This window comes from Delphinapterus leucas, chromosome X, assembly GCF_059928025.1.
Source record: "Delphinapterus leucas isolate spDelLeu-1000000601 "Yukka" chromosome X, BTC_Dleu_Yukka2, whole genome shotgun sequence".
In the NCBI taxonomy this organism is placed as follows: domain Eukaryota; kingdom Metazoa; phylum Chordata; class Mammalia; order Artiodactyla; family Monodontidae; genus Delphinapterus; species Delphinapterus leucas.
In genome coordinates, this window is record NC_143150.1 from 15,589,889 (window position 1) to 15,615,836 (window position 25,948).

A 25,948-nucleotide genomic window follows, 5' to 3' on the forward strand; every position below is an offset into this window, starting at 1 on the left:
AGAGACGAAGTGGGAGGAGCCAAGAGGGAGGGAAAGAGGATCAGGGAAAAAGAGAGGTCCGGATCCGCCAAGTGCGAGGCTCAGCGATTGAGACCCCGAAACACACCCACAGAGGGGGCTTTGGCATTCTGGGTCAGAGTCTGAGAGCTCCCAGCACTGGTCGGCCCCGGTGTGCCCCATACTGCAACCCGAAGCCTCCCCTCACATCTCACTTACCCCCTCTAGTCCTCACCTTGCAGGTAGCAGTCTCTCAGTCTGCCTCGAAGAAGTTGACCTGAGCCAACGCGGGAAGATAAAAAGCCGCGCAGCGGGCGGCCTTAAGCCCCGGGAGCAGCCCCAGCCCCAGCAGCCACCTGAGCCCGGGGAGGGTGGGCCACAGGCGACAGAGGTTGGTTCCCAGGCGGAAACCACGAGTACACATTCTAGGAGCCGGTTCAGCGCTTGAGGACACACACCATGGACGAGATCGGAACCAGTGGAGGGGAGAAGCGGAAATGATAAGGAAGAACCGTGGACGGACAGGGAAGAGCCGAGACCGGCTGGTGGGACTAGAACTCCAGGGAAGGCCACTTGTTCGGGCGAGACATTGGCTCGGAGCCCGGTTGCTAGACGGCCTGGCTGGCTTTGTGAGCGCGCGGAGCACGCATGCGTGCGGGTCCCCGCCGCGCCTTCCACCGCCCCTCACCCCTCCTCCCTTCCCCCCACCTCCCTCTCCGTCCTCCCAGCATCCCCAGCCCAGCACTTTCCCGCGGTTCTGGCGGTTCCTCGCGCGCGCAGCCTTCAGAGCTGCCTCGCGGTGTCCGGGGGGCGGGGGGTGGGGGAGGAGGGAAGCAGCCTGAGAGGTTTCAACTTCCCAGCATCACAGTCTCGCGTCCTCCTGATTTTGCCTCTCTTAGTACCAATAGCAGGGTTACCGCCCCGCCATCTTCAGTTCTTGCTGCCAGGGTGGGCGGAGGGGAATTCCTGGGCCTTGCTGCCCAGTGTGGTGGTTATCCGGCGCTTGAAATGCAGCAAGTACGAAACTGATGTCTGTAAGTGTACATTGTATACTAGGTTTCAAAGAATTTGCACGGTAAAAAGAATGCAAAACCTTTCCAACTTCATATTGATTACATGTTGAAATGATAATATTTGGAGTCTCTTGCATTAAATAAAACATTAAAATTAATTCCACCTGTTTCTTTTTTGTGGCTTAAGTTTTTTTATTGAAGTATAGTTGATTTACAATGTTGTGTTAGTTTCAGGTGTACAAGACAGTGATTCAGTTATACATATGTGTATATAGCTATTCTTTGTCAGATTCTTTTCCATTATAGGTTATTATAAGATATTGAATATAGTTCCCTGTGCTATACAGTAGGTCCTTGTTATCTATTTTATAATAAGTGTGCATCTTTTAATCCCAAATTCCTAATTTATCCCTCCCTCTATTTTTTGTGTGTGGCTACTAGAACATTTAAAATTACGTATGTGGCTCTAGTTATATTTCTGTTGGACGGTGCAGGTCTGGGGAAGGGGGAAGAAAGGGAAAAAAACTGAAGAAGAGAGAGGGGAAGAAAGGGGGTTGCTCTTAAGATTCTTAAAGTTTTCTTTCTCTAAGCGGCAGGGATCTTATTTTGCGACCTCTGTAAGAATCCTTGTCGCCCTTACCTTCTGCTCCTTGTGCTGTCTTATAATGCAAAGTGCCTGTACTTGGACCTAGAAAGTATTGTAGGTATCATAGGACAAAGATAGTAGAAGAGCGTATTATTTTTCCTCCTTGTGTCTCAAGAGCTTTGGAGAACAAGAGGTCATTTGTTTATGCTGAGACGTGTGCGCCTCCCCAAGGGCCTTTCTGTGCAAGTTCCCTGGCTCCAAAAGGTCTGCATCTTCTGCTGATTGGCAGGGGGGCAATTCAAGACAGAACAAAGGCAGCTAACTGGCCAATAGCAGAGGCAGGTCGAAATTTAGCGAGTTAACTCCTGGATTAGAGGGGTAGAAAAAGTTGTAGGACAAAGGAATGGAGAAAATGTACCAACGATCAGAATTAGGGGAGTTGTTAGTAAAAACATTGAACGTGGGGGCTTCCCTGGTGGCGCAGTGGTTAAGAATCCGCCTGCTGATGCAAGGGACACGGGTTCAAGCCCTGGTCCTGGAAGATCCCACATGCCGCGGAGCAACGAAGCCCGTGAGTCACAACTACTGAGCCTGCATGCCACAGCTACTGAAGCCCGCGCACCTAGGGCCAGTGTTCACAACAAGAGAAGCCACTGGAATAAGAAGCCTGCGCACGGCAAGGAAGAGTAGCCCCCGCTTGTGGCAACTAGAGAAAGCCCGCGTGCAGCAACGAAGAGCCAACGCAGCCAAAAATAAATAAATAAATTTATTTTAAAAAAAGATTGAACTTGACCAAAAGAGCTGGAGACATCCCTGTAAAGATTTGGAAAACAGGATAACACGATCAGAAGGGGAACCATTTTTGAGAAGAGGACCAGAAGGGAGCTAGTAAGCGAGAGAATGGTCATGGTTGGAAGTAACCAGAGCTTGAGTAAAAGTTTTGTGTTTCACCACTGCGTGACCACCTCTCTCCGGCCTGCCTTTGGATGAAAAAGAGTATAAATGAAAATAAACTGGATGCTCCTCCAGTCTCTCAGGCCTGGGCCCGAACATCTAGAAGACGTGCTAGGACCCAGCAGGCGTAATCTGCTTCGGGACTGGGCAGACTGCCAAGCGCCTGCAGGATCCTGCTAAGCGAGGGGGCAGGTTCTGGGCACTCCCTGGAGGAGGAGTGCCACCCACATCACCAGCAGGACGCCTGGCCCCGCCCCTCCCCGCACTCTCCAGAGATTTTGAGAAGCAGGAAAGAGCAGTGGTCAGCGTATCACCATCCTCAACCTCTACAACTCCAGTAGTGCCATTGAAGTCTTCCATTAAAACTCCCTGCAGGGCTGTTTTCTGTTAACCTCAAGAAGTAAAGCATCACCGAAGGCTACGTCCCCATTGTCAGCAACAAGATACAGCCCTCCTGATGTCATCAGTGTGTGATTATCACCCGCTCTGGCCCACTGCTGGTCCCAGAGATACAGCATGTTCTCTGTGCTACAGGGGCTCTAAGAGTTTGTTTCTGCTTCCCCACAACCCTAGAAGATGCAGAAGCCCCAGAGCAGCCTTGTGGGAGTAATCCTCTAGGCAGGCCTGGTTTTCCCCAACACCAAAGCCCCCCTCCCACCATGAGCCAATTTGACCACGTCTTACAGAAGAGTAAGGCCTGCCTGCCATCTCCAGCCAGCCCTGTACACCTTCTCATCTTGTATGCAAACAGGGACCTTTCAATTTCTATTGGCCAGGATTTCCAATACAATGTTGAATAGAAGTGATGAGAATGGACATCCTTGCCTTGCTCTCCATCTTAGGGGGAAAGCATTCAGTCTTTCACCATTAAGCATATTAACTATAGGCTTTTTGTAGCTGCCCTTTATCAGGTTAACAAAGTTCCCTTCTCTCCCAGTGTGCTGAAAATTTTTATCATGACTGGTTATTGAATTTTATCCAATTTTTTGGCATCAATTGATGCAATTTTGTGTTTCTTCTTAAGATTATTGACATGATGCATTACATTGATTTTAAAATATTGAGTCAGGCTTGTATTTACCGAATAAACCCCACTTGGCTGGTTGCTGTGTAAAAAAAGCAATAACAAAATAAACAGGACTACACTGTGGTGTAGAATGCAAATTTGTAAGGCTTTTAAAATAGAAAATTCAAAGAAATTAATTTCTTTTATAATTTTTTTATTGAAATATAGTTGATTTACAATGTTGTATTAGTTTTTGGTGTTCAGCAAAGTGATTCAGATATATATATATATAGATAGATAGGTCGACAGATATATAGATATTCTTTTTCATATTTTTTTCAAGCATGGTTTACTACAGGATATTGAATATAGTTCCCCGTGCTATACAGTAGGACCTTGTTGTTTATAAAGTCATTCTATATGTAATAGTTTGCATCTGCTAATCCCAAACTTCCAATACATCCCTCTCCCACCCCCCTCCCCCTTCACAACCACAACTCTGTTCTGTATGTCTGAGTCTGTTTCCGTTTCATAAATAAGTTCATTTGTGTCATATTTTAGATTCCACATATAAGTGATATACGGTATTTGTCTCTCTTTCTGACTCACTTCACTTAGTACGATAATCTCTAGGCCCATCCATGTTGCTGCAAATGGAATTATTTTGTTCTTTTTTATTGCTGAGTAGTATTCCATTGTGTGTATATATATGTATATATATATGTGTGTGTGTATATATATGCCACATCTTCTTTATCCATTCATCTGTTGATGGACATTTAGGTTGCTTCCATGTCTTGGCTATTATAAATAGTGCATTGGGGTGCATGTATCTTTTCGAATTAGAGTTGCTATATGATCCAGCAACCCCACTCCTGGGCATATATCTGGACAGAACTCTAATTCTAATTTTAGTTTTTTGAGGAACCTCCATATTGTCCTCCATAGTGGCTGTACCAACTTACATTCCCACCAACAGTGTAGGAGGGTTCCCTTTTCTCCACACCCTCTCCAGCACGTTATTTGTCAACTTTTTAATGATGGCCATTCTGACCAGTGTGAGGTGTACTCTCATTGTAGTTTTGATTTGAATTTCTCTAATAATTAGTGATGTGGAGCATCTTTTCATATGCCTGTTGGCCATCTGTATGTCTTCTTTGGAGAAATGTCTAATTAGGTCTTCTGCCCATTTTTTGTTTGGATTGTTTAGTTTTTTTGTTATTGAGTTCTATGAGCTGTTTATATATTTTGGAAATTAAGCCCTTGTTAGTTGCATCATTTGCAAATATCTCCTCCCAGTCCGTAGGTTGCCTTTTGGTTTTGTTTATGGTTTTCTTTGCTGTGCAAAAGCTTAAAGTTTGATTAGGTCCTACTTGTTTATTTTTGCTTTTATGTCTATTGCCTTTGGAAACTGACCTAAGAAAGCATTGGTACAATGTATATCAGAGAATGTTTGCCATGGGAGACAGACCTAAGAAAACGTTAGTACAACCTATGTCAAAGAATGTTTTACCTATGTTCTCTTCTAGGAGTTTTATGGTGTCATGTCTTATATTTAAGTCTTTAAGCCATTTTGAGTTTATTTTTGTGTGTGGTGTGAGGGTGTATTCTAACTCCATTGATTTACATGTGGCTGTCCAGCTTTCCCAACACTGCTGAAGAGACTGTCTTTTCTCCATTGTATATTCTTGCCTCCTTTGTCAAAGATTAATTGACCATAGGTGTGTGGATTTATTTCTGCACTCTCTATTCTGTTCCATTGATCCATATGTCTGTTTTTGTGCTAATACCATACTGTTTTGATTACTGTAGCTTTGTAGTATTGTCTGAAGTCTGGGAGGGTTATGTCTCCTGCTTTGTTCTTTTTCCTCAGGATTGCTTTGGCAATTCTGGGCCTTTTATGGTTCCATATGATTTTTAGGATTATTTGTTCTAGTCCTGTGAAAAATGCCATGGGTAATTTGATAATTAAATCTGTAGATTGCTTTGGGTAGTATAGCCATTTTAACAGTATTAATTCTTCCAATACAAGAGCATGGGTTATCTTTCCATTTCAAAGAAATTAATTTCTTAATGTAGGCTATGCCCCAAACTCCAGGGAGACACGGGTTCTCTCTCCTGTGCCATTACGAGTATTTGGTGGAAAAGTAAAGAACAAACACTTTATTAATTTTATTTGCCTACTTGTATCTCTCTCTCTACTGAAAGTAAGCTTTAGAGCACAGGATCCATTTCCTGCTGATCTTCAAATCCATAGTGAAGATCTGGGCACTTAGAACATAATACATAAATTCAGAATAAATGAAAAAATGAATTAATGAATGAATTCACTTACACTGTCATAGACATTTTATATGTTTTACCTCATTTGGAAATCAAAAGAGGATGCAATCAAGAGATGTGAGTAAATGTAGATAACGAGGATAATACCCCCTTTATTTATGTAGCAGTAGAGTTTGCAAAGTTTGTGTCCATCCATTATTTTACCTGACTATATGAGGTTGGCAGGGTAGTTATTTAATGTGAAGTAACTGAGAACAGGAGAAGTTAATTTGCTCGTCCAAGGTCACACAGCTAATAGATGACCAAGTCAAGGCTAGAAAGCAGGTCTCCTGATATCTAATATAGTTCTTAAAAATAATGGTATTAAAAGAAAGTGAAAGACTTCCCTGGTGGTGCAATGGTTAAGAATCCGCCTGCCAATGCAGGGGACACAGGTTCGAGCCCTGGCCGGGGAAGATCCCACATGCTGCGGAGCAACTAAGCCTGTACGCCACAACTACTGAGTCTGTGCTCTAGAGCCCGCGAGCCACAACTACTGAGCCCACGTGCCACAACTACTGAGGCCTGCGTGCCTAAAGCCTATGCTCCGCAACGAGAGAAGCCACTGCAGTGAGAAGCCCACGCACTGCAACGAAGAGTAGCCCCCCACTCGCCACAACTAGAGGAAGCCTATGCACAGCAATGAAGACCCAACCCAGCCAAAAGTAAATAAATAAATAAATAAATATTTTTTTTAAAAAAAGAAAGAAAGAGAGGGACTTTCCCGGCAGTCCAGTGGTTACGACTCTGTGCTTCCACTGCAGGGGGCCCAGGTTCGATCCCTGGTTAGGGAATTAAGATTCCACACGCCACATGGTGTGGGCCAAAAAAATAAATTAAAAAAAAAGGAAGTGAAAAATGTCTGGTAATAAAAAAGTTTTATAACGTAGCTGTTTTATAACATTACGTTTTATAACGTAGCTGTTACGCTTCCAGCTACATCAACTAAGAATGTTCCAGAAACAAGCAAGTAAAGAATTGAGCAAAGCATATAAATCTCAAGTTCGGAGCTATCTTTGACAATGGCACATAGAGAGATTTAACCATGCAATTCGTGACATGCAGTGTCACTCAGACAATTTTGTAAAGGGAAACACAAGGAATGGCACTTCACAGAAGCAGATGCTTCAGGCCACATTAAAGAAAATGCAACTACTAAGTGTTTAATAGTTATTTTTCCCCCATGTTTCTAACCATTTGGAGTTAAAAACATCCAAGCTGCAGTTCCCATCCTCTTTCCAGTTCACTTCAATGTGTCCATACCAAAATTGAGTAGTAGAACAAAGGAATACTGTGATCCAGTGGAATCATGCTCTAGTTAAACCATGTTTCTAAATCAGCATATCGGAACATCAGAAAGGAAACTAAATGTGCCATGGTAGGCCAGTGTGTCAGCTCCAGAGGCTACATCATAACTTTCATAGGGTGCCAACAGGGCCAGACTAGCTTATTCCCTGGGCTTCCTAACTTGACTCACTTTTTCCTTCCCCATTGCCCAAAATCTAAATATGTTTCTCTCAAACTGACATTGCAAATGTGATCACGTCACACTCTTCTTTAAAATCCTTTGCTGGACAGCTCAATGCAATGTGGGTCCTGGATTGGAAAAAAAAGGACCTTAGTGGAAAAACTGGTGGAATCCCATTGAAGTCTATAGTGTAGCTAATAGTATTGTACCAACCTTGATTTCTTAGTTTGATCATTCTACCGTGGTTATGTAAGATGTTTATGTTAAGGGAAGTTCAGTGAATGAGACCTTGCTGTACTACTTTTGCAACACTTCAGTAAATCTAAAATTATCTTGAAATAAAAAGTGGAAAACATCTTGTCCTGGTTCTTCATTGCCCTAAGGATTAAGTACAAACTCTGCCTTTGCTCGGGAAGACCTGCATGACCTAACCCTTCGCCCTCACATACATACACCACTCCAGCATCAAAATTTAGTGCAGGGGAGGAGGGTGGAGGATGGAGATGCCACTCCCATAGTCAATCTACTCTCTGATCCTGCTCCAAAGAACTACTTTCAGTTACACGAAGAGGCTGTTCTCTCTAGTCTCTAAACAAATTGATCCTTGCTGTTCCTTGGTATAGTAGCCTCTGCAGACCCTGCCACCCCCCTCTCCCACCTTTTGCTTGGCTGAAATCTTGCTTGTATATTTCAGTTAATGTGGAAAGTTACCTTTCCTAGCATATCTTCCCTGACAGCCCCCCACTCCGCATATATACCACACCACACACACATACCACAGAGTTGGATTAAGTGCCCCTTGTATGTGCTCCCACTACACCCTGTGTATACTTGTGATTTGTCACTTTCACTTTGTATTAAAGTTCTGTCTGCCTCCCCCATTTAGTCAATTGTTAACTCTGGATCTTCTCCTTTTATCCACACCTACCACTTTCGTACAAGGCAGCCATTGAAATAGCTTGATTTCACAGGCTTAACACTTTGAAGATTAAGTTTTCCATCTGAGTAATTATTCTTATAATTTATATGCTCTGTGATATGGTGAGAATGGAGAGTTTTAGTTTTTTCCCTGATACTAGAGTTTCTGACTGAATTGTATTTCTGCACCAGTATCAACTTGTTATCAAAAGGGTACCTATATTCCTTTATTACAGGGATCATTGAGAAATGATCACCACAGACTTCCCTGGTGGTCCAGTGGGTAAGACTCTGCGCTGCCAATGCAGCGGGCTCGGTGTTCAATCCCTGGTCTGGGAACTAAGATCCCACATGCCACCCGGTGTGGCCAAAAAAGAGAGAGAGAGAGAAAAGGGAAGTGTCATGGCAGATTCATTGGTCTCTGGCTTGCCCAACTGGATGGATGGTGGAACCATTCACTAAGGCATGGCATATTGAAAGAGGACTAGATTTAAGGGGATAGAGAGAGATTAAGAGGGGTTTTGGGGGGACCTATTGTACTTGAGGAGACTGGAGAGTTACAAATTGAGATATCAAACATGCAGCTGAACATATAGCCATGGAATGGGAGATGCAAATTTGGAAGTTGATGGCTTATGGATGATAAAAGAAATCACTTATTGGGAGAGTACAGAATGAGAAGAGAAGAGGATCCAGGGCAAGTCTTTGAAAAAAATTCAACAAATTTGTAGTCTAGTAGAGAAGGATAGGCAAGCTGCAGAGTTGTTAGAGAGAGATCAGGCAGAGATGTAGGTGGAAAGCCAGAAGAATATGTTGTTAAATATAAAAGAGCTTGGAAGCCCAAGGGAAGAGAGTGTTTCAAGGAGAAAGTGGCCAAGAACAAAAAAAGGCCAAGTAAAATAGCAGAAAACATCTTATCTTTTAGATGTGGTGACACAGATGTCATTTCCGACATGAAAGAGCTATTTTAGGGAAATGACCTGGATAAAAGCCAGATTGGAGTGGGTTAAGAATTGAGTGAGAGGTGATAAAATGGAGTAGCTGGTATAGATAACTCTTTCTTTTTTGACAACTTTTTCTTTTATTTGATTTTTAATTATATAATACATAAATATATTTTCCTTTAAAAAATGAAAACGTTACAGACAGGACTAAAATCCTCTTTGACTGCTGCTACCAATCCTGGTCGTCTTCCTCACCTTTCAGAGGTAACCATAGTTATTCGTTTGGTGTGTCCTTCCTGGCCTTTTTCTGGGTATTAACATATTAATGTTATAGATAATAACATAATTTAATGTAGACACATATATATACATGTGCATATGTTTTACATAAACATATATTATATAGTATAACATGATGTATAGAATGAGCCACTTCATTATTTTAATAAATGCACTACCGATATTACATACTGTATCATAATTTATTTGGCATTCCTATACTGATAGTCATTTAAGTTGTTTCTAATTTTTCCCCAGTCGCTCACAATTCTGCAGAAAACTGCCTTATATACACTCACCATGTCAAAGAAGGCAACAAGAAGGGAATGCTCATTTAAATTTTAATAGACACTGCTTGCACTTTTTATATTTTAATAGTTACTGTACGACCAAACTGCCCTCCCAAATGGCTGTACCAATCTTCCCTCCCACCAGCAGTGGGAGTCTCATAAGACTATTGACTACCCATTATCCCACACCAGCAACAACTCTTTCAAGATGTTCGGCTGTGGAGGGGGGGAAAACTATCCTGTGGTAGCCAGAAGGGGATGAAAGATTGAAAGAGACAGTTTTGTATGTGAGAAAGGCTTGAGCATGTTTTATTTTTTTGTTTTGTTTTGTTTTTTTAAATTAATTTTTATTGGAGTATAGTTGATTTACAATGTTGTGTTAGAGCATGTTTTAGTGTGCATGAGAAAGCTCCAGTCGAGAAGGAGAGGTTGAATATACATGAGGAAAAAGAGATAATGACATAAAATTCCCAGGAAAGCAGGGGAGGACATCATCCAAGCACAAGTAAAGGAATGGCCTTCAATGAGAAGAGGCGTCATTCTTCTCTTGCATTGGTTTGTGCATCAGAATTCCCTGGAAAGCTTGTTAAAACAGGTTGCTGCCCCTTCCTCCACCAGAGTTTGTGATTCTATAGATTTGGAAGTGGGGTCTACAAATCTGCATTTCCAGCAAGTTCCCAGGCACTGTTGACTCTCCTGTTCTGTTCTGGGGAATTAATTACACTTTGGGAACCACTATCCTATGTAGCAGGGGAAAAGGAAGGTAGGGTGGATGTAGAGATGGGTAAGATACGTGTGTTTGGTCACCAGAAGATGACGGGAGTTCCTATCTAACGGCTTCTATTTTCTCTATGAAATAAGAGTTGTGGTCAAATATTGAACGTGTGGGAGCAGGTGGGAGGTGGTGCTGGGGTAGGAGGTTAGAGGAGAGTGGAGAAAGTTGTAAAAAATGGTTGCAGAAGGAAGGTGAGTGAATTGACCAAAAATATGTAGTAAAATTCCTGGGCCATATTGAAGTCTCATTTGAGGTCTATGATCATGGATTTTACAATAGGCTCAATCTGCCCAATTGTGTGACTTTTTCCAGTAGACATGGAGAAAGTAAAACATCAGTTTTACCCAAGACTGAAGTTTTGCTACTCTAGTGTCTCAAGAAGACATCCAGCAGCTCATGCTAGAAATCTGGCATCACCATTGATTCCTCCCTCACCCTGCATAACCAATGCATCATTAATATTAATAGCTAACACTTAATATCAATCATGCTTATTATGCTCTAAGAAATGTTATGTATATTAACTCATTTCATCCTGATACTTCCTATAACTACTATTATTATAGTCATTTTATAAATAAGGACACTGAAATTATGGATTTGCCCGAATCCATGCAGCTAGGAAGTAGCAGAGCCAGGCTTCAAACCAGACATTCTAGCACCAGGGTCTAGTTCTTAGGTAGACTCTTCTGCACTGTTTCAACTTCCCAACTACCTTTTTTTTTTTTGGCCATGCCATGGGGCATGGGGAAATCTTAGTTCCCTGACCAGGGAAGTGCTGAGTCCTAACCACTGGACCGCCAGGGAACTCCCCCAACTATCTTTCTAATCTATCCACTTTTCACCCTGTCCACAACCCCTATCCTAGTCCAAGCCACACCATAGCTCACACAGCCTTAAAGTCCTTTTTCCAGCTTCCATGCTTGCCCCTTTATGACTCATTCTCCACGGAGCTGCCAGAGTCAGCTTTCAAAAATACCAATCAGCTCAAGTGCTTCTCCTGGATTAAAGCTTTTCGGTGGCTCCCACTGTTCTTAGCATAAACCCCACAAATCCTCCCTATGACTTAAAGCATCCTGGATAATCTGACACTTTCCTAACCTTCTGGCTAGATTAACTGTCATTGTTTTCCCTAAATCACCATATTCCAGCCTTAGTGGCTTCCTTTAAATTCTTCACATACTTCTCATTCTTTTCCTCAGCAGGGCCTTTGCACATACTGTTGCTACTATCTAGAATGTTCTTCCCATGAGTGATTGCTTTTTATCCTTGAACTCTCAGCTTCCATGACAGTACCTCCAGGGAGATCTTCCCTGGCTATTGTAAGTAGGCCTCCTACACTTGCACACACATTTTTAAAAACATTCTCTATTACTGCAGCTTACTTTATTCAAAAAATAGTGGTTTTCAGACAAATATCTTATATTAATGCATATATGTGGAATCTGGAAAATGGTACAGATGAACCAGTTTGCAGGGCAGAAATAGAGACACAGATGTAGAGAACAAACGAATGGACACCAAGAGGGGAAAGTGATGGTGGGGAGTGGTGGTAGGATGAACTGGGAGATTGGGATTGACATATATACACTAAGATGTACAAAATAGGTAACTAATAGGAACCTGCTGTTTAAAAAATAAAATAAAATAAAATTCAAACAAAGTAGTGGATTTCACTATTTTTTGTTTGTTTTCTTGTTTATTTTCTCACACCCCCACCACTAAATGTAAACTTCATGAGGGCAGGGACCAAGTGCATTTTATTCAGCACTGTATACACTCCCTACCATAGTGACCAACACAGAGTAGGTACCCAGTGGATATTTGGCAACGGAATGAATTAATGAATTGGGGGCAGCTGAGTAGTGACGTCAGACAGGAAGCTGGATATGCAAGTTGAGGAGCCCAAGGGAGGGATCTGGCACAGATAATATAAACGCTGGGGCTGGGAATTCCCTGGTGATCCAGTGGATAGGACTCCACGCTTGCACTTCAGGGGGTCCAGATTCAATCCCTTGTTAGGAAGCTAAGATTCTACAAGCCGCAGGTGCAGCAAAAAAACAAAACAAAACAAAACAAAAAATCCCCAGCCTGAGGCTATAGAGATAGTATTGTAGAGGACCCCCTCAGAATGGGTGAGATTACCTAAAGGATGAGGAAAGAATGAATAAACAAGAGGCTCTAGCAATGAGACTGAAGAAACTCTAATATTTAAAGATGGACTAGACAAGTCCCCCCCATCAGGAAATTTGCACAAGCCTCTTAGATAGCCTAATCCACCAGAGGGCAAACAGCAGAAGCAAGAAGAACTACAGTCCTGCAGCCTGTGGAACAAAAACCACATTCACAGAAAGACAGACAAGATGAAAAGGCAGAGGGCTATGTACCAGATGAAGGAACAAGATAAAACCGCAGAAAAACAACTAAATGAAGTGGAGGTAGGCAACTTTCCAGAAAAAGAATTCAGAATAATTATAGGGAAGAGGATCCAGGACCTCGGAAAAAGAATGGAGGCAAAGATCGAGAAGATGCAAGAAATGTTTAACAAAGACCTAGAAGAATTAAAGAACCAATACCTAGAAGAATTAAAGAAGAAACAAACAGAGATGAACAATACAATAACTGAAATGAAAAATACACTAAAAGGAATCAATAGCAGAATAACTGAGGCACAAGAACAGATAAGTGACCTAGAAGACAGAATGGTGGAATTCACTGCTGTGGAACAGAATAGAGAAAAAAGAATGAAAAGAAATGAAGACAGCCTAAGAGACCTCTGGGACAACATTAAATGCAACAACATTCACATTATAGGGGTCCCAGAAGGAGAAGAGAGAGAGAAAGGACCCGAGAAAATATTTGAAGAGACTATAGTCGAAAACTTCCCTAACATGGGAAAGGAAATAGCCACCCAAGTCCAGGAAGCACAGAGAGTCCCATACAGGATAAACCCAAGGAGAAACACGCCAAGACACAGAGCAATCAAATTGGCAAAAATTGAAGACAAAGAAAAATTATTGAAAGCAGCAAGGGAAAAATGACAAATAACATACAAGGGAACTCCCGTAAGGTTAACAGCTGATTTCTCAGCAGAAACACTACAAGCCAGAAGTGAGTGGCATGACATATTTAAAGTGATGAAAGGGAAGAACCTAAAACCAAGATTACTCTACCCAGCAAGGATCTCATTCAGATTCGATGGAGAAATCAAAAGCTTTACAGACAAGCAAAAGCTAAGAGAATTCAGCACCACCAAATCAGCTCTACAACAAATGCTAAAGGAACTTCTTTAAGTAGGAAACACAAGAAAAGAAAAGGACCTACAAAAACAAAACCATAACAATTAAGAAAATGGTAAAAAGAACATACATATCAATAATTACCTTAAAAGTGAATGGATTAAATGATCCAACCAAAAGACACAGGCTTGCTCAATGGATATAAAAACAAGACCCATATATATGCTGTCCACAAGAGACCCACTTCAGACCTAGGGACACATACAGACTGAAAGTGAGGGGATGAAAAAAGATATTCCATGCAAATGGAAATCAAAAGAAAGCTGGAGTAGCAATACTCATATCAGATAAAATAGACTTTAAAATAGAGAACGTTAAAAGAGACAAGGAAGGACACTACATAATGATCAAGGGATCGATCCAAGAAGAAGATATAACATAACAATTATAAATATATATGCCCCCAACATAGGAGCACCTTAATACATAAGGCAACTGCTAACAGCTATAAAAGAGGAAATCGACAGTAACACAATAATAGTGGGGACTTTAACACCTCACTTACACCACTGGACAGATCATCCAAACAGAAAACTAATAAGGAAACACAAGCTTTAAATGACACAATAGACCAGATAGATTTAATTGATATTTATAGGACCTTCCATCCAAAAACAGCAGATTACACTTTCTTCTCAAGTGCGCACATAACATTGCCCAGGATAGATCACATACTGGGTCACAGATCTAGCCTCAGTAAATTTAAGAAAATTGAAATCATATCAAGCATCTTTTCTGACCACAGCGCTATGAGATTAGAAATCAATTACAGAGAAAAAAATGTAAAAAACACAAACACATGGAGGCTAAACAATACGTTACTAAATAACCAAGAAATCACTGAATAAATCAGAGAGGAAATCAAAAAATACCTAGAGACAAACGACAATGAAAACACGACGATCCAAAACCTATCAGATGCAGCAAAAGCAGTTCTAAGAGGGAAGTTTTTATTTATACAAGCCTACCGCAAGAAACAAGAAAAATCTCAAATCAACAATCTAACGTTATACCTAAAGGAACTAGAGAAAGAAGAACAAACAAAACCAAAATTAGCAGAAGGAAAGAAATCATAAAGATCAGAGCAGAAATAAATGAAATAGAAACAAAGAAAACAATAGCAAAGATCAATAAAACTAAAAGCTGGTTCTTTGAGAAGATAAACAAAATTGATAAACCATTAACCAAACTCATCAAGAAAAAGAGGAAGAGGGCTCAAATCAATAAAATTAGAAATGAAAAAGGAGGATACAACAGACACTGCAGAAATACAAAGCCTCCTAAGAGACTACTACAAGCAACTCTACGCCAATAAAATGGACAACGTGGAAGAAATGGACAAATTCTTAGAAAGGTATAACCTTCCAAGACTGAACCAGGAAGAAACAGAAAATATGAACAGACCAATCACAAGAAATGAAATTGAAGCTGTGGTTAAAAATCTTCCAACAAACAAAAGCCCAGGACCAGATGACTTCACAGGTGAATCCTATCAAACATTTAGAGAAGAGCTAACACCCATCCTTCTCAAACTCTTCCAAAAAATTGCAGAGGAGGGAACACTCCCAAATCATTCTATGAGGCCACCATCACCCTGATACCAAGACCAGACAAAGATACTACAATAAAAGAAAATTACAGACCAATATCACTCATGAATATAGATGCAAAAATCCTCAACAAAATACTAGTAAACAGAATCCAACAGCACATTAAAAGGATCATACAGCATGATCAAGTGGGATTTATCCCACAGATGCAAGGATTCTTCAATATACACAAATCAATCAATGTGATACACCATATTAACAAATTGAAGAACAAAAACCATATGATCATCTCAATAGATGCAGAAAAAGCTTTTGACAAAATTCAACACCCATTTATGATAAAAACTCTCCAGAAAGTGGGCATAGAGGGAACCTACCTCAACATAATAAAGGTCATATATGACAAACCCACAGCAAACATCATTCTCAATGGTGAAAAACTGAAAGCATTTTCTCTAAGATTAGGAACAAGACAAGGATGTCCACTCTCACCACTATTATTCAAAATAGTTTTGGAAGTCCGAGCCATGGCAATCAGAGAAGAAAAAGAAATAAAAGCAATACAATTGGAAAAGAAGAGGTAAAACTGTCACTGTTTGCAGATGACATGCTACTATATATAGAGTACCCTAAATATGCCACCAGAAAACTACTAGAGCTAATCAATGAATTTGGTAAAGTTGCAGGATACAGAATTAATGCACAGAAATCTCTTGCATTCCTATACACTAATGATGAAAAATCTGAAAGAGAAATTAAGGAAACACTCCCATTTACCACTGCAACAAAAAGAATAAAATACCTAGGAATAAACCTACGTATGGAGACAAAAGACCTGTATGCAGAAAACTATAAGACACTGATGAAAGAAATTAAAGATGATACCAACGGATGGAGAGATATACCATGTTCTTGGATTGGAAGAATCAACATCGTGAAAATGACTATATTACCCAAAGCAATCTACAGATTCAATGTAATCGCTATCAAATTACCAATGGCATTTTTCACAGAACTAGAACAAAAAATCTTAAAATTTGTATGGAGACACAAAAGACCCCAAATAGCCAAAGCAGTCTTGAGGGAAAAAAACGGAGCTGGAGGAATCAGATTCCCTGACTTCAGACTATACTACAAAGCTACAGTCATCAAGACAATATGGACTGGCACAAAAACAGAAATATAGATCAATGGAACAGGATAGAAAGCCCAGAGGTAAACCCATGCACCTATGGTCAACTAATCTATGACAAAGGAGGCAAGGATATACAATGGGGAAAAGACAGCCTCTTCAATAAGTGGTGCTGGGAAAACTGGACAGCTACATGTAAAAGAATGAAATTAGAACACTCCCTAACACCATACACAAAAATAAACTCAAAATGGATTAAAGACCTAAATGTAAGACCGTACACTATAAAACTCTTAGAGGAAAACATAGGAAAAACACTCCTTGACATAAATCACAGCAAGATCGTTTTTGATCCACCTTCTAGAGTAATGGAAATAAAAACAAAAATAAACAAAGGGGAAATAAAAACAAAAATAAACAAATGGGACATATACACACAAACATGTATTCAAAGCTTTTGCACAGCAAAGGAAACCATAAACAAGACGAAAAGGCAACTCTCAGAATGGGAGAAAATATTTGCAAATGAAGCAACTGACAAAGGATTCATCTCCAAAATTTACAAGCAGCTCATGCAGCTCAACAACAAAAACACAAACAAACCAATCCAAAAATGGACAGAAGACCTAAACAGGCCTCTGGGCCTGTTTCCTCTCCTGTAAAGTGGAGGTGATCACAGCTCCCTCACGAGGCTGCCATGGAGCCCTCTGAACGGCCCTGGCCCCTGAGGAGCCTTGGGCAAAACCCTGACTTCTCTTCAGCCCGGTTCTGTCTGACCCCTGAGCCTTGGAGGCCAGCCACAGCCATCCCCAGGCCCCGCGTCTCTCAGCACGTCTAGGGGCCTCCTCCCTCTCCTCTCACAGCAGCCTCTGGGCAGGACAGGCTTCTTCCTCGGAGAATGGAATCTTGGGCCGATGGCCTTCGTTAAGGCCCTGCCAAGGTCCGGCTCCCCGCCTGCCAGCTACGGAAGCTAAGGTGAGGAGGGCCAGGACTCCTGGCGACGCAGCCTCCAACTGTCCCAGGCCGCCCCTGCTCGCCTTGCCTGGGGACCGCGGCCCTGGCCCCGCAGGACTCTTACCTGCAGGACTCTTACCTCATCAGCCATCTGGGTGAGATCCCGCTTCATCGCATATGCGTCTTCCCCATCTGCATAGTATTTGGGCTTCACTTCGCTGATCCTGGGGGCAGCAGGTGGAGAGAAGGAGGGCAACCCAAATCGGGGGCAATTCTCCTCAGCCTTCTGGCATCATCTGCTAGCGGGGCAGGGTGTCATTGCCCCCCAAGGACCCTTTGGGAGACATTTCCAACATGGTCTTCCCTCTGCTGTCTCCAACAGTAAGTAGCACCCAGCTCCTTTATTCCCCCCCACCCCTGGCATCCTGCCACTGCCCCTCGTCCCTAACCCGGCCACCAAGGATCTGTGTCTGTGGTTTCCTGTGAACTGAAGCCCTGAATTTGGCAGTCCCCTCCCCTCCCCTCCCCGCCCTGCTCCCTGTCACTTCCTGGGCATGCATGGCTGGCTCGTATACCTAACAACTGGAACCGGGGAGAGGTGCTGCTGCCTGGGCCTCTGTTCTTGGTGGTCGTTGCCAGGCAGCGTGGCCCCTAGCCCGAGCAGCTCAGGGGCCAAGCCTGCGCTGGGAGGTGTGTATGCAGACCTGGGCACCCTGCCACTGAAAAGGGAGCCAGTCTGGATGGCCCAGAACGGCCCTGCCAGCCTTAAGACCCTAGAACTGTCAACCACCAGAGGCATTTGCATCCAGGCCAAAGATCCTGCCTCAAATACCCAGCCCGGAGGCCACTTGCCTTCCCAACAGTCCCTCCTCGTCCCCCACCAAGCTGAAGCTGACGCTGTCTCAGTGGGCCCTCCATGGACAGCCCACCTCAGCCTCACTTTCCAGCAGCTTTCACCACAATGTACTGGGCAGAGCAGTTCCCTGCTAGGCTCTCTCTGTCCTGCGCTGGGCACACAGAGACTGCCACATCCCTGAGTGGACCCAGCCTCATCCACTAGGACACCCAGGGCTCTAGATCCCTCCGCTGCTCTTGCCACTGGCCCTTCCTGTGCGGACGTGCTCAGATTTATCCTTTCTTCTGGTCCCGCTTAGATGCTTCTGGGTGCCTGGTCACTCAGTTCTGCTCCTTGGCTTCTGTTCTTGCCCTGGGCCCTTGTCTCTGCTTCCGAACCTCTTCACCGTGCTGCCCTTCCAGCATAGCCGCCACCAGCATCAAGCAAGAAACACCAAGCGTCCTCCGGAAGCGCGACATGCCTCAAGCAGCCTACGGCAGGCAGGTGCTCTGCCCCCAAGAGTGCTGTCCACGGCCCGCTCCCCCATCTCAGCTAGCCCTAGCCGCCCTCACGCCCCTGCCTGGAAGGTAGTTCAGCCCATCTCAGCCACCTGGATAAGCCAGACCTGGGGACCATCCCACTCCATGAGAAAAATGTAGATCTACTTACTGAAAGTTGAGGGTGTTGGAATAGAGGCGCAGAGCGGCCCGGTTACTGCAGGGGAATAAGGCACTGCTGAGCTGTACAGACGAGGCCAGGCAGGGACAGCACATCCAGGTCTTGCCCCTCCTCCTGGTCCCCCTCCCCACTAAGCCCACTTCCCGATCTTCTCCAAAAGCCAAGGCAGCCCAGGATCCACATCGAGGCAGTATCCCCGCTGATGGTGGTGGGATGAATTGGGAGACTGGGGTTGACATATATACACAAATATGTATAAAACAGATAACTGATAAGAACCTGCTGTATAAAAATAAATAAAAGAAAATTCAAAACAAAACCAACAAAACAGACAGTATCCCCCTACCCACCCCCCTTCCCTCGGCCCTGGCTTCCACCTCTTCCTGACATGCAGGGAGACGTATTTGGCATTGAAGTTCTCGATCATGGCTCCGCAGGCCTGGTCCAGCAGCTTCTGAGCCAGGCCAAGGCGCCGGTGGGAACGCTTCACAGCCTGGTGGGAGAAAGGTGGGACCTCAGGGTGGCTCCAACTAACTTCCGCCCCCACCCCCACCAGAGCCTGGGTGGGCCCTACGCACCAGCGAGGTGATGTGTCCATGGGGCACGTTGTGCAGGCCCTCTTCCCTAGAGCAAGAAGAAAGGAGAGGGGCCAGGCGTGAACCCCGAAGTGCGTCCAGTCCCGGGACGGGGGAGAGCCAGGACTCTCCAAACCCCAGGCAGCAGCCAAAAGACATGTGCAGTGTCAATGGAATACTGTTCAGTGCTAAAAAGAAAGGAGCTCTCAAGCCATGAAAAGACGTGGGGGGAGACTTCAATGCATATGACTAAGTGAAAGGTGGTCTGAAATGTTTACACACTGTATGATTCTAATCATATGACCTTCTGGAGAAGGCGAAACTATGGAGACAGTAAAGAGATCAGTGGTTCCCGGGGAGAGGGGAGGGAGGGAGGGCAGTGAAACTACTCTGTTTGATACTATAGTATCGGATACATTGTTATACCTTTGTCCATGGAACGTAGAACTCAGAGTAAAACAATGTAACTATGGGTTTCTGCAATAATGTAACAGTATCGGTTCACCCATTGTAACAGATGTGCCACAAGATGTTAATGTGAGAGGAAACTGAACTAAAGGAACAATCTATTAATTAACAAAACGAAACAAAAAAACCCAACCCAACCCAACCCAGGCAGCATCCATCAGACGCGTGCGGTGTCGGTGTCCCTCCTCCCCCCACCCCCAGGTCAGGCACCAAGCTTGTCCCTCCGTCCTTGGTGACTCACATTTTGGCCAGGACATACCCCACAATCTTCCCATTCTCATCCTCAGCGACGTAAGAGAGCTGGGTGACAGGAAGAAAGAGATGGCAGAAAACAAGTTCCTGTCAGAGCTGGAGGCGCCCTTATCGGACACCTGGCCCCAGCGCCTGCCTGTCGCTGTGTGCATGACAGAAGCCCATCGGGCAGCGAGTTCAGTGACAGCTCCTGACCTCCAGGCCAAGTGGCTTGGTTTTCCCACATCACACCGTGCCCTTTCCTTAACCCAGAAGAAGTGGACGGACACAGGTGGGAATACTGCCCCTACCTTGGCCCTGTTCTTCGCCCCTCTTCAAGGCGCCTCCTATCCATCTCCCGCCACCCCAGCCGGAAACACTCAGGGCCTCATTGACCCATGCGCCCCCCGGACTCTTCACGACCTTGTGCGACCTCGCCAGCTCGTCCCAAGCCGACCCAGGGTGGAATTTCCTTGGCCTGGTTTCCCTCATCCCCAAATTCAACAGCTGCCCACCTGGGGCCAGGAAAGCCCATGGGAGAAATAATATTTCATCTGGTAGTTCTCGGGCAGGCACAGGAGGTTGCAGTGCTGCATGTTCATCAGGTCCTCCGGCTGCGGGACAGGAGGGCAGTGGAATGCAGTCAGGCCGGGGGCTGCGGTGACTAAGTAGGCCTTGGTCGTGTTAGAACCCTGCTGTCTACTCAGCGACCCCCGCCCCCCCACAGAGCTGGGCGGGCGCTGGGACTGTCTCCGCACAGGCCTGGCCCACAGCCGCTGTGCAAAAACTGACTGTTCCAGGAATGAACGTTGAGCTCCAGGAAGCTCCCCGACACCATCCAACGGAAACCCGACATCCAGAAAGAAAGAGTTCGCAGCCCCGGCCCTGCCCCCCTGGCTCCCCCGGCCTCCTCTTCGCGTAGATCCAGCCCCACGGGGACGTGGCCTTCACTTTTCCGCGCCGGGCGGCCGAGGGCGCCTGGCCCGGTGATCGGCCGGGCCCCTCAGGAGCACGCGCACGCGGCCACCGGGCCCCGCTCCCACGCGGCGCGGACAGCCTCCGGCCCCGGCCCCTCACCCTCGCATTGCGGATGTTCATAATGGCGGCGGGACTCGCGGCTCCCAGCGGGTCGTGAACACGCAGTCAGCTGCCACCGCGCTCCGAAGAGACGCCGGGGCTGCCAAGGCAGGGCTGTGGCTGGGGCTGGGGCTGGGGCTGGGTCCGTGGCTGGGTCCGTGGCTGGGTCCGTGGCTGGGTCTGGGATCGCGGGGACGGCGCCAGAAGATGACGCGCCCGCCAGAACCGACCACCGGCCGGAAGTGCGCGCCGCCGAGCCCGCCCGCCCGCCGGGCCCGCCCTCCCGGCCGCTCGGCCATGCGCAGGGAGGGCCAAGGGCGGGTTGGGGCCTCTCCGCGGGGCGGGCCGGGCCAATGGCCGGGCGGACCCCGGCGCGGGGCGGGCCTGTTGGCAGGGTGGGAGGGTCCAGCGCGCGGGGCGGGTCACTGGCAGGGCGAGCAGGTGCTCTCCAGCCAAAGGTGGTGGTTGGTCCACCACCCGACACCCCACAGACGCTCACACACACGGGCAGTGGAGCAGGCTTGGCTTTATTCTGCGCCTCGGCGGGCGGGGTCGGCGGGCGGAGACCGGGCGCTGAGGGCCGGGGCCGGGGCCGAGGCCAGGGCGAGGCTGCTCAGGAGGTCACTCAGCATCTCCTCGCACATGGCGAGGCACCGCGGCACGTGGAAGCAGCCTGCGGGGAGAGGCGGGACGGCGGGTTGGGAGGGCCGTGGGCAGCCGAGTGCCCCGAGCCCCTGGGCCCCGCCCTTTCCCCCACTCACCTTTGAAAGGACCCCCCCTTGATGGTGAGGGCGATCTTCCCTTCTCGGTTCAGGTAGGCAAACCATTCCCCGTACTCGGGATCGCGAAACTGCAATAACAATGAGGCAGTGACAGGCAGCGCCTGCAGGAACCGCCCAGATGCCACAGGCCTGGGAAAGGGGCGTTCACCGGTCCCACTAAACCGCTACCTCGGGGTCAGAGCCCGGGCTGACCCCCGGCTCCAGAATCAGTGCTCTTAAATGAGGTCCCGCCTCCTGGACAAATATGAAAGCAAGGGGCTTTTCCTTTTTCTTTGTGGGGGTGGGGGTGGAGTTTTGAGCCTGCAGCTAGTTACCCCACTTGGGGAAGGGGCCGCAGGCTGTGAGATGAAACCTTGCAAGATGGAATTTAAAACAAAAACAAAAACAAAAACCCTGCTTGGGACTACTGAGCTTGCGCTCTAGAGCCCGTGCGCCACAAATACCGGGGCCCGCGCGCCTAGAGCCGGTGCTCCGCAACAAGAGTAGCTACCGACCGCAGTGAAAAGTCCGCGCGCAGCAACAAAGACCCAGCGCAGCCAAAAGTAAATAAATATAATTTAAAAAAAAATATGTAAAAAGAAACAGAACCCTGAGGAAGTGCTGACCTACCATGTAACTTTGTAACAAGTTATTCCTTTGGAGCTCCTGTTCCCTGCTTCACAGGACTGTCTTGCAGTGGATGAGATTGTAGATAGCGCTACATTGTAGATATCCCGTACAGAGGTCTGACTTCTCCCTTGCTCACCACAGGTCCCAAACACATCTCCCCCTCCCTCGGAGCCACCTGAAGCCTGCCCCTGCCCAGCAGCTCTGTTGACCCTTTCCAAATTCCTCGCTCCTCTCCTGCCCAGTTCCTTCCAGATGCTCCAGGATAGACCTCAGAGCCCTGGCCTAGGCCCTTCCTCCCCAGATAGAGACCTGAGTGGAACCCCTTCTCAGAAGGACCATAGAATAAATCAGTGACATTGAAGTCCACTACCAAAAATGTCTTTTTAAATGGGGACCTATGAGTAGGTGTATTCTTCATAGGAGGGAAAACTAGTTCTGTATCTGTTCATTCTATCTTTCCAGTGACATTACCCATGTCCTTACTTATTATTTGGCTACTGGATATGACATGGGAAGATAACAAAGGATTTGACTGTTTTCCTGTCCAGCCTTTCCATGGATGTCTGAATTTTTGCTTTCTGTATTGTTATGACGATTAGTGCATAGTGAATTACCTGTTGTTTATAACTTTTGTGATTGTTCGATACAATCTCTCTTTCTTGAAAATGTATTCCTTAAATTTCACTTTATGCAGTTAAGAGCGATCACCTCGAACACATGTTCTCTATGAATGCATTCAATATTAACATATATCGCCTCTGGTCTTGTGGCTCCCGTGTTTGGAAGCAGTGACAAGCGTGTGCAGTACTTGGAGATGCCTCTCTAACCACAGCATAACACGAACACATTTGGAATTTCTACTGGTGACAAAGTCAGACACTGCTAATACTGTGGTTCACTGCTTTCATTCATGATGGACGTGAATGCTGGATTTCAGTTAGAGGTTAGTGCAAATAAAGGTGGAATTTTCTCTCAGGTTTCAAAGCCCACAGACCTCAGAATAAGACCCCCCTGTTGTAATGCCTCCCGTACTGGGGTTTACTAATGGAGTGAGTCGTGGCTTTAGAAACACATCGGGAATCTTCCTTCATTCCCCATCAGGCTCAGCACCCGAGGTGCCCGTCGGCAGCAGCTGGCACAGCTCATCACTCTGCTCACGGCACTCGGGCCTCTGCGGGGGGGCGGGGGGGCTGGCTTCCTTCCTACCTCGCAGATGATTCTCTCTCCTTTGCTGGGCCTGCCTATTCCCTCTTCTCCTTTCCTTCTGTACTCCAAGGTTACCTTGCCTCACGTGGCCAGCCCACACCTCTCCCACTCGACCACACTCTGACCCCTGAGCCGCTGCAGCTCCCACCCCGGGCCAGGCCCCCACTCACTAGCCAGGATGACAGCCACAGCCCAGTCTCCCTGCCTTCGCCTAGTGCCCTCTGGCCTCCCCTCCTGAAGCCCCAGCTTTTTTCCTTCCCACTAGCCCCCCAGTCCCCTGACCTTGCTTTATTTCCCAGAGCTCTCATCACCATCTATGTTTGCTGGTTTACTTGTTTATGGTCGGTCCCACCAGCACCAAATGTGAGCTCCAGTGGGGCAGCGGCCACTCTCTTGACTGAACAGAGAGCACCAGGGCCGGGACTTCCAGGAACTCTCAGACCTACTGAGGGAACACGTCCGGTGAGGGGGGGAAGGAGGGGGTGTGCCGTGCCTGCGGTCTCCACACCGCTGAGACCAGGAAGCAGCACTTACCTGGCGGAAAGTGTACTCGGCCACCTGGTAGAAGATGTTCAGCAAGGCAGAGTCCCCGCTCTCACTGTAGCCCATGAGGAAGGCGATCATGGCTTCGCTGTGCGGCCACCAGAGCTTCATGGCCCACTCCAGCTGAGAGCAGAGCAGAGGCAGGCATCTGAGAGCCCTGGACCCCACTCCACCACCCCTCTCAGCAGGAGAGTCACCCCCATCTTTCGGGCCCTGGCTCAGACTCCATCTGGCCCAAGCTCTTGGAGCTTAACCACGGGATGAACGTCTCTGGGGGCCTTAACCGCCCATCAGATCGCGACTAGCTTCCTGAGCCAGATGTAGCCCAAGTAGCCCCTCCCAAAGGGCAGGGCTGGGGTGGGTGCCCCTTGAGCCCTGGAATCGAAACCCCGGCTGCTCCCACTGCTGATGCCTTAGGGTCACTCAGAGAGCCTTTCCAAGATGAAGGGCCATGTGTCTCCGCGTGGGCATGGCCTGCGCTCCCTCACGGCCTCCCTGTGCATGTGAGCTTGAGGGCCACCGGCACAGGAGTCGAGCTTCCCACTGGGGTCACACCAGGCAGGTTCACTCCTCTGAGCCCCGGGTCCCCCTCTCTGAAATGGGTGATGACAACACGCACCTCCCTGGGCAGAAAGCCTTCGACAGGCTAGTACCATGTAGCCCTAGGTACATTCCCACCTGGGTGGGGCATAGGCCATCAGCACCCTGGAAGTAGAAGAGACCTCCGCTCTGGACCTCCCATCCAGAGCGGAAAGGCAACAATAGGAACTTGTCGATAACGTGGGCTCGAAGTTTGGGGTCACCTCTGTGGATGGCGTGACGGAGCAGGAACCAGCCAGCTTCCAGCGTGTGGCCTGGTGAGCGCTCGGGTAAGGCAGGCCGCGTGTCCTCCCCCAGGCGGGGGGCTCAAGCGCTGTGCTGACCGCTGACTCCCTTCCTCTCTGCCCCACTGTGGGGCCTGCTTTGAGCCCCCCAGCCCTGCCGGTCTGCCCCAGAGTCACCCTCCTGCTGCTGACACGCCAGCGTGGGAGGCCCGTCCCCCCTCCCCTGCCTGGTCCTTGGTGAGCTGAGGGCGGAGGGAGGAGGGCACTCCCCGCATCTGGAGTCCAGAACCAAGGCTGAGCGCCCCCCTCCTCCCGGGCCGCCCTCCAGCCCACCCCGCCCCTCACCTGGGTTCTGGTGTCTCCCCAAGCAGCCAGAAAGCCCCTCGCCATCCTCTGACACATTCTTCAGCACAGCCTGCCCACCCCTCTGCCAAGAGGGAAGTAGAAGGTAGCTTGGCCTTCAGCACCCCCTGACCCCCGCCCCATCATCCAACAAGAAAGACGCGCCCTCCCACCCCCCATCCCTCCTGATCTGCAGGCTTGGGTGGCCTCGCTCAGAGGGGCTTTGGAGGAGGAGCCGATTCACTCCCAAGGGTCTGGACCTGTCCTAACCCTTGCTTTGGGCCTGGGACC

At 46.9% G+C, this 25,948-nt stretch overlaps 1 protein-coding gene and 2 pseudogenes across 6 annotated transcripts in view; all 3 read right to left on the bottom strand.

Annotated features, from left to right (window-relative positions):
• The window catches only part of LOC111164529 (transmembrane 9 superfamily member 2-like), a 99,239-nt pseudogene extending 98,818 nt beyond the window's left edge, over positions 1–421 (bottom strand). Inside the window, exon 1 of the transcript XR_016391270.1 lies at positions 233–421. The product of XR_016391270.1 is annotated as a transmembrane 9 superfamily member 2-like (transcript). The remainder of the gene's footprint in view (positions 1–232) is intronic.
• A 2,434-nt stretch (positions 422–2,855) lies between these two features.
• LOC111171185 (N-alpha-acetyltransferase 10-like) lies at positions 2,856–21,755 on the bottom strand. 4 transcript variants are annotated; one of them, XM_089904053.1, is made up of 8 exons: positions 21,352–21,633; positions 20,790–20,888; positions 20,285–20,343; positions 19,579–19,624; positions 19,378–19,493; positions 18,992–19,282; positions 17,627–17,711; positions 4,024–9,515 (listed from the first exon to the last, which is right to left on the bottom strand). In XM_089904053.1, exons 1-8 carry the CDS (start codon positions 21,370–21,372, stop codon positions 9,483–9,485), a joined length of 750 nt encoding a protein of 249 aa, XP_089760179.1. In that variant the 5' UTR covers positions 21,373–21,633; the 3' UTR covers positions 4,024–9,482. The 4 variants fall into 4 exon arrangements, with proteins under 4 accessions (XP_089760178.1, XP_089760177.1, XP_089760179.1 ...); XM_089904052.1 differs by having other exon boundaries at positions 2,856–17,711; positions 18,992–19,279; positions 21,352–21,755; XM_089904051.1 differs by having other exon boundaries at positions 2,869–17,711; positions 21,352–21,755.
• Positions 21,756–21,861: 106 nt separating this feature from the next.
• LOC111171184 (N-acylglucosamine 2-epimerase-like) lies at positions 21,862–25,705 on the bottom strand (annotated as a pseudogene). The gene is made up of 4 exons (XR_016391434.1): positions 25,661–25,705; positions 24,483–24,614; positions 22,113–22,297; positions 21,862–22,024 (listed from the first exon to the last, which is right to left on the bottom strand). The product of XR_016391434.1 is annotated as an N-acylglucosamine 2-epimerase-like (transcript).
• Positions 25,706–25,948: the final 243 nt, after the last annotated feature.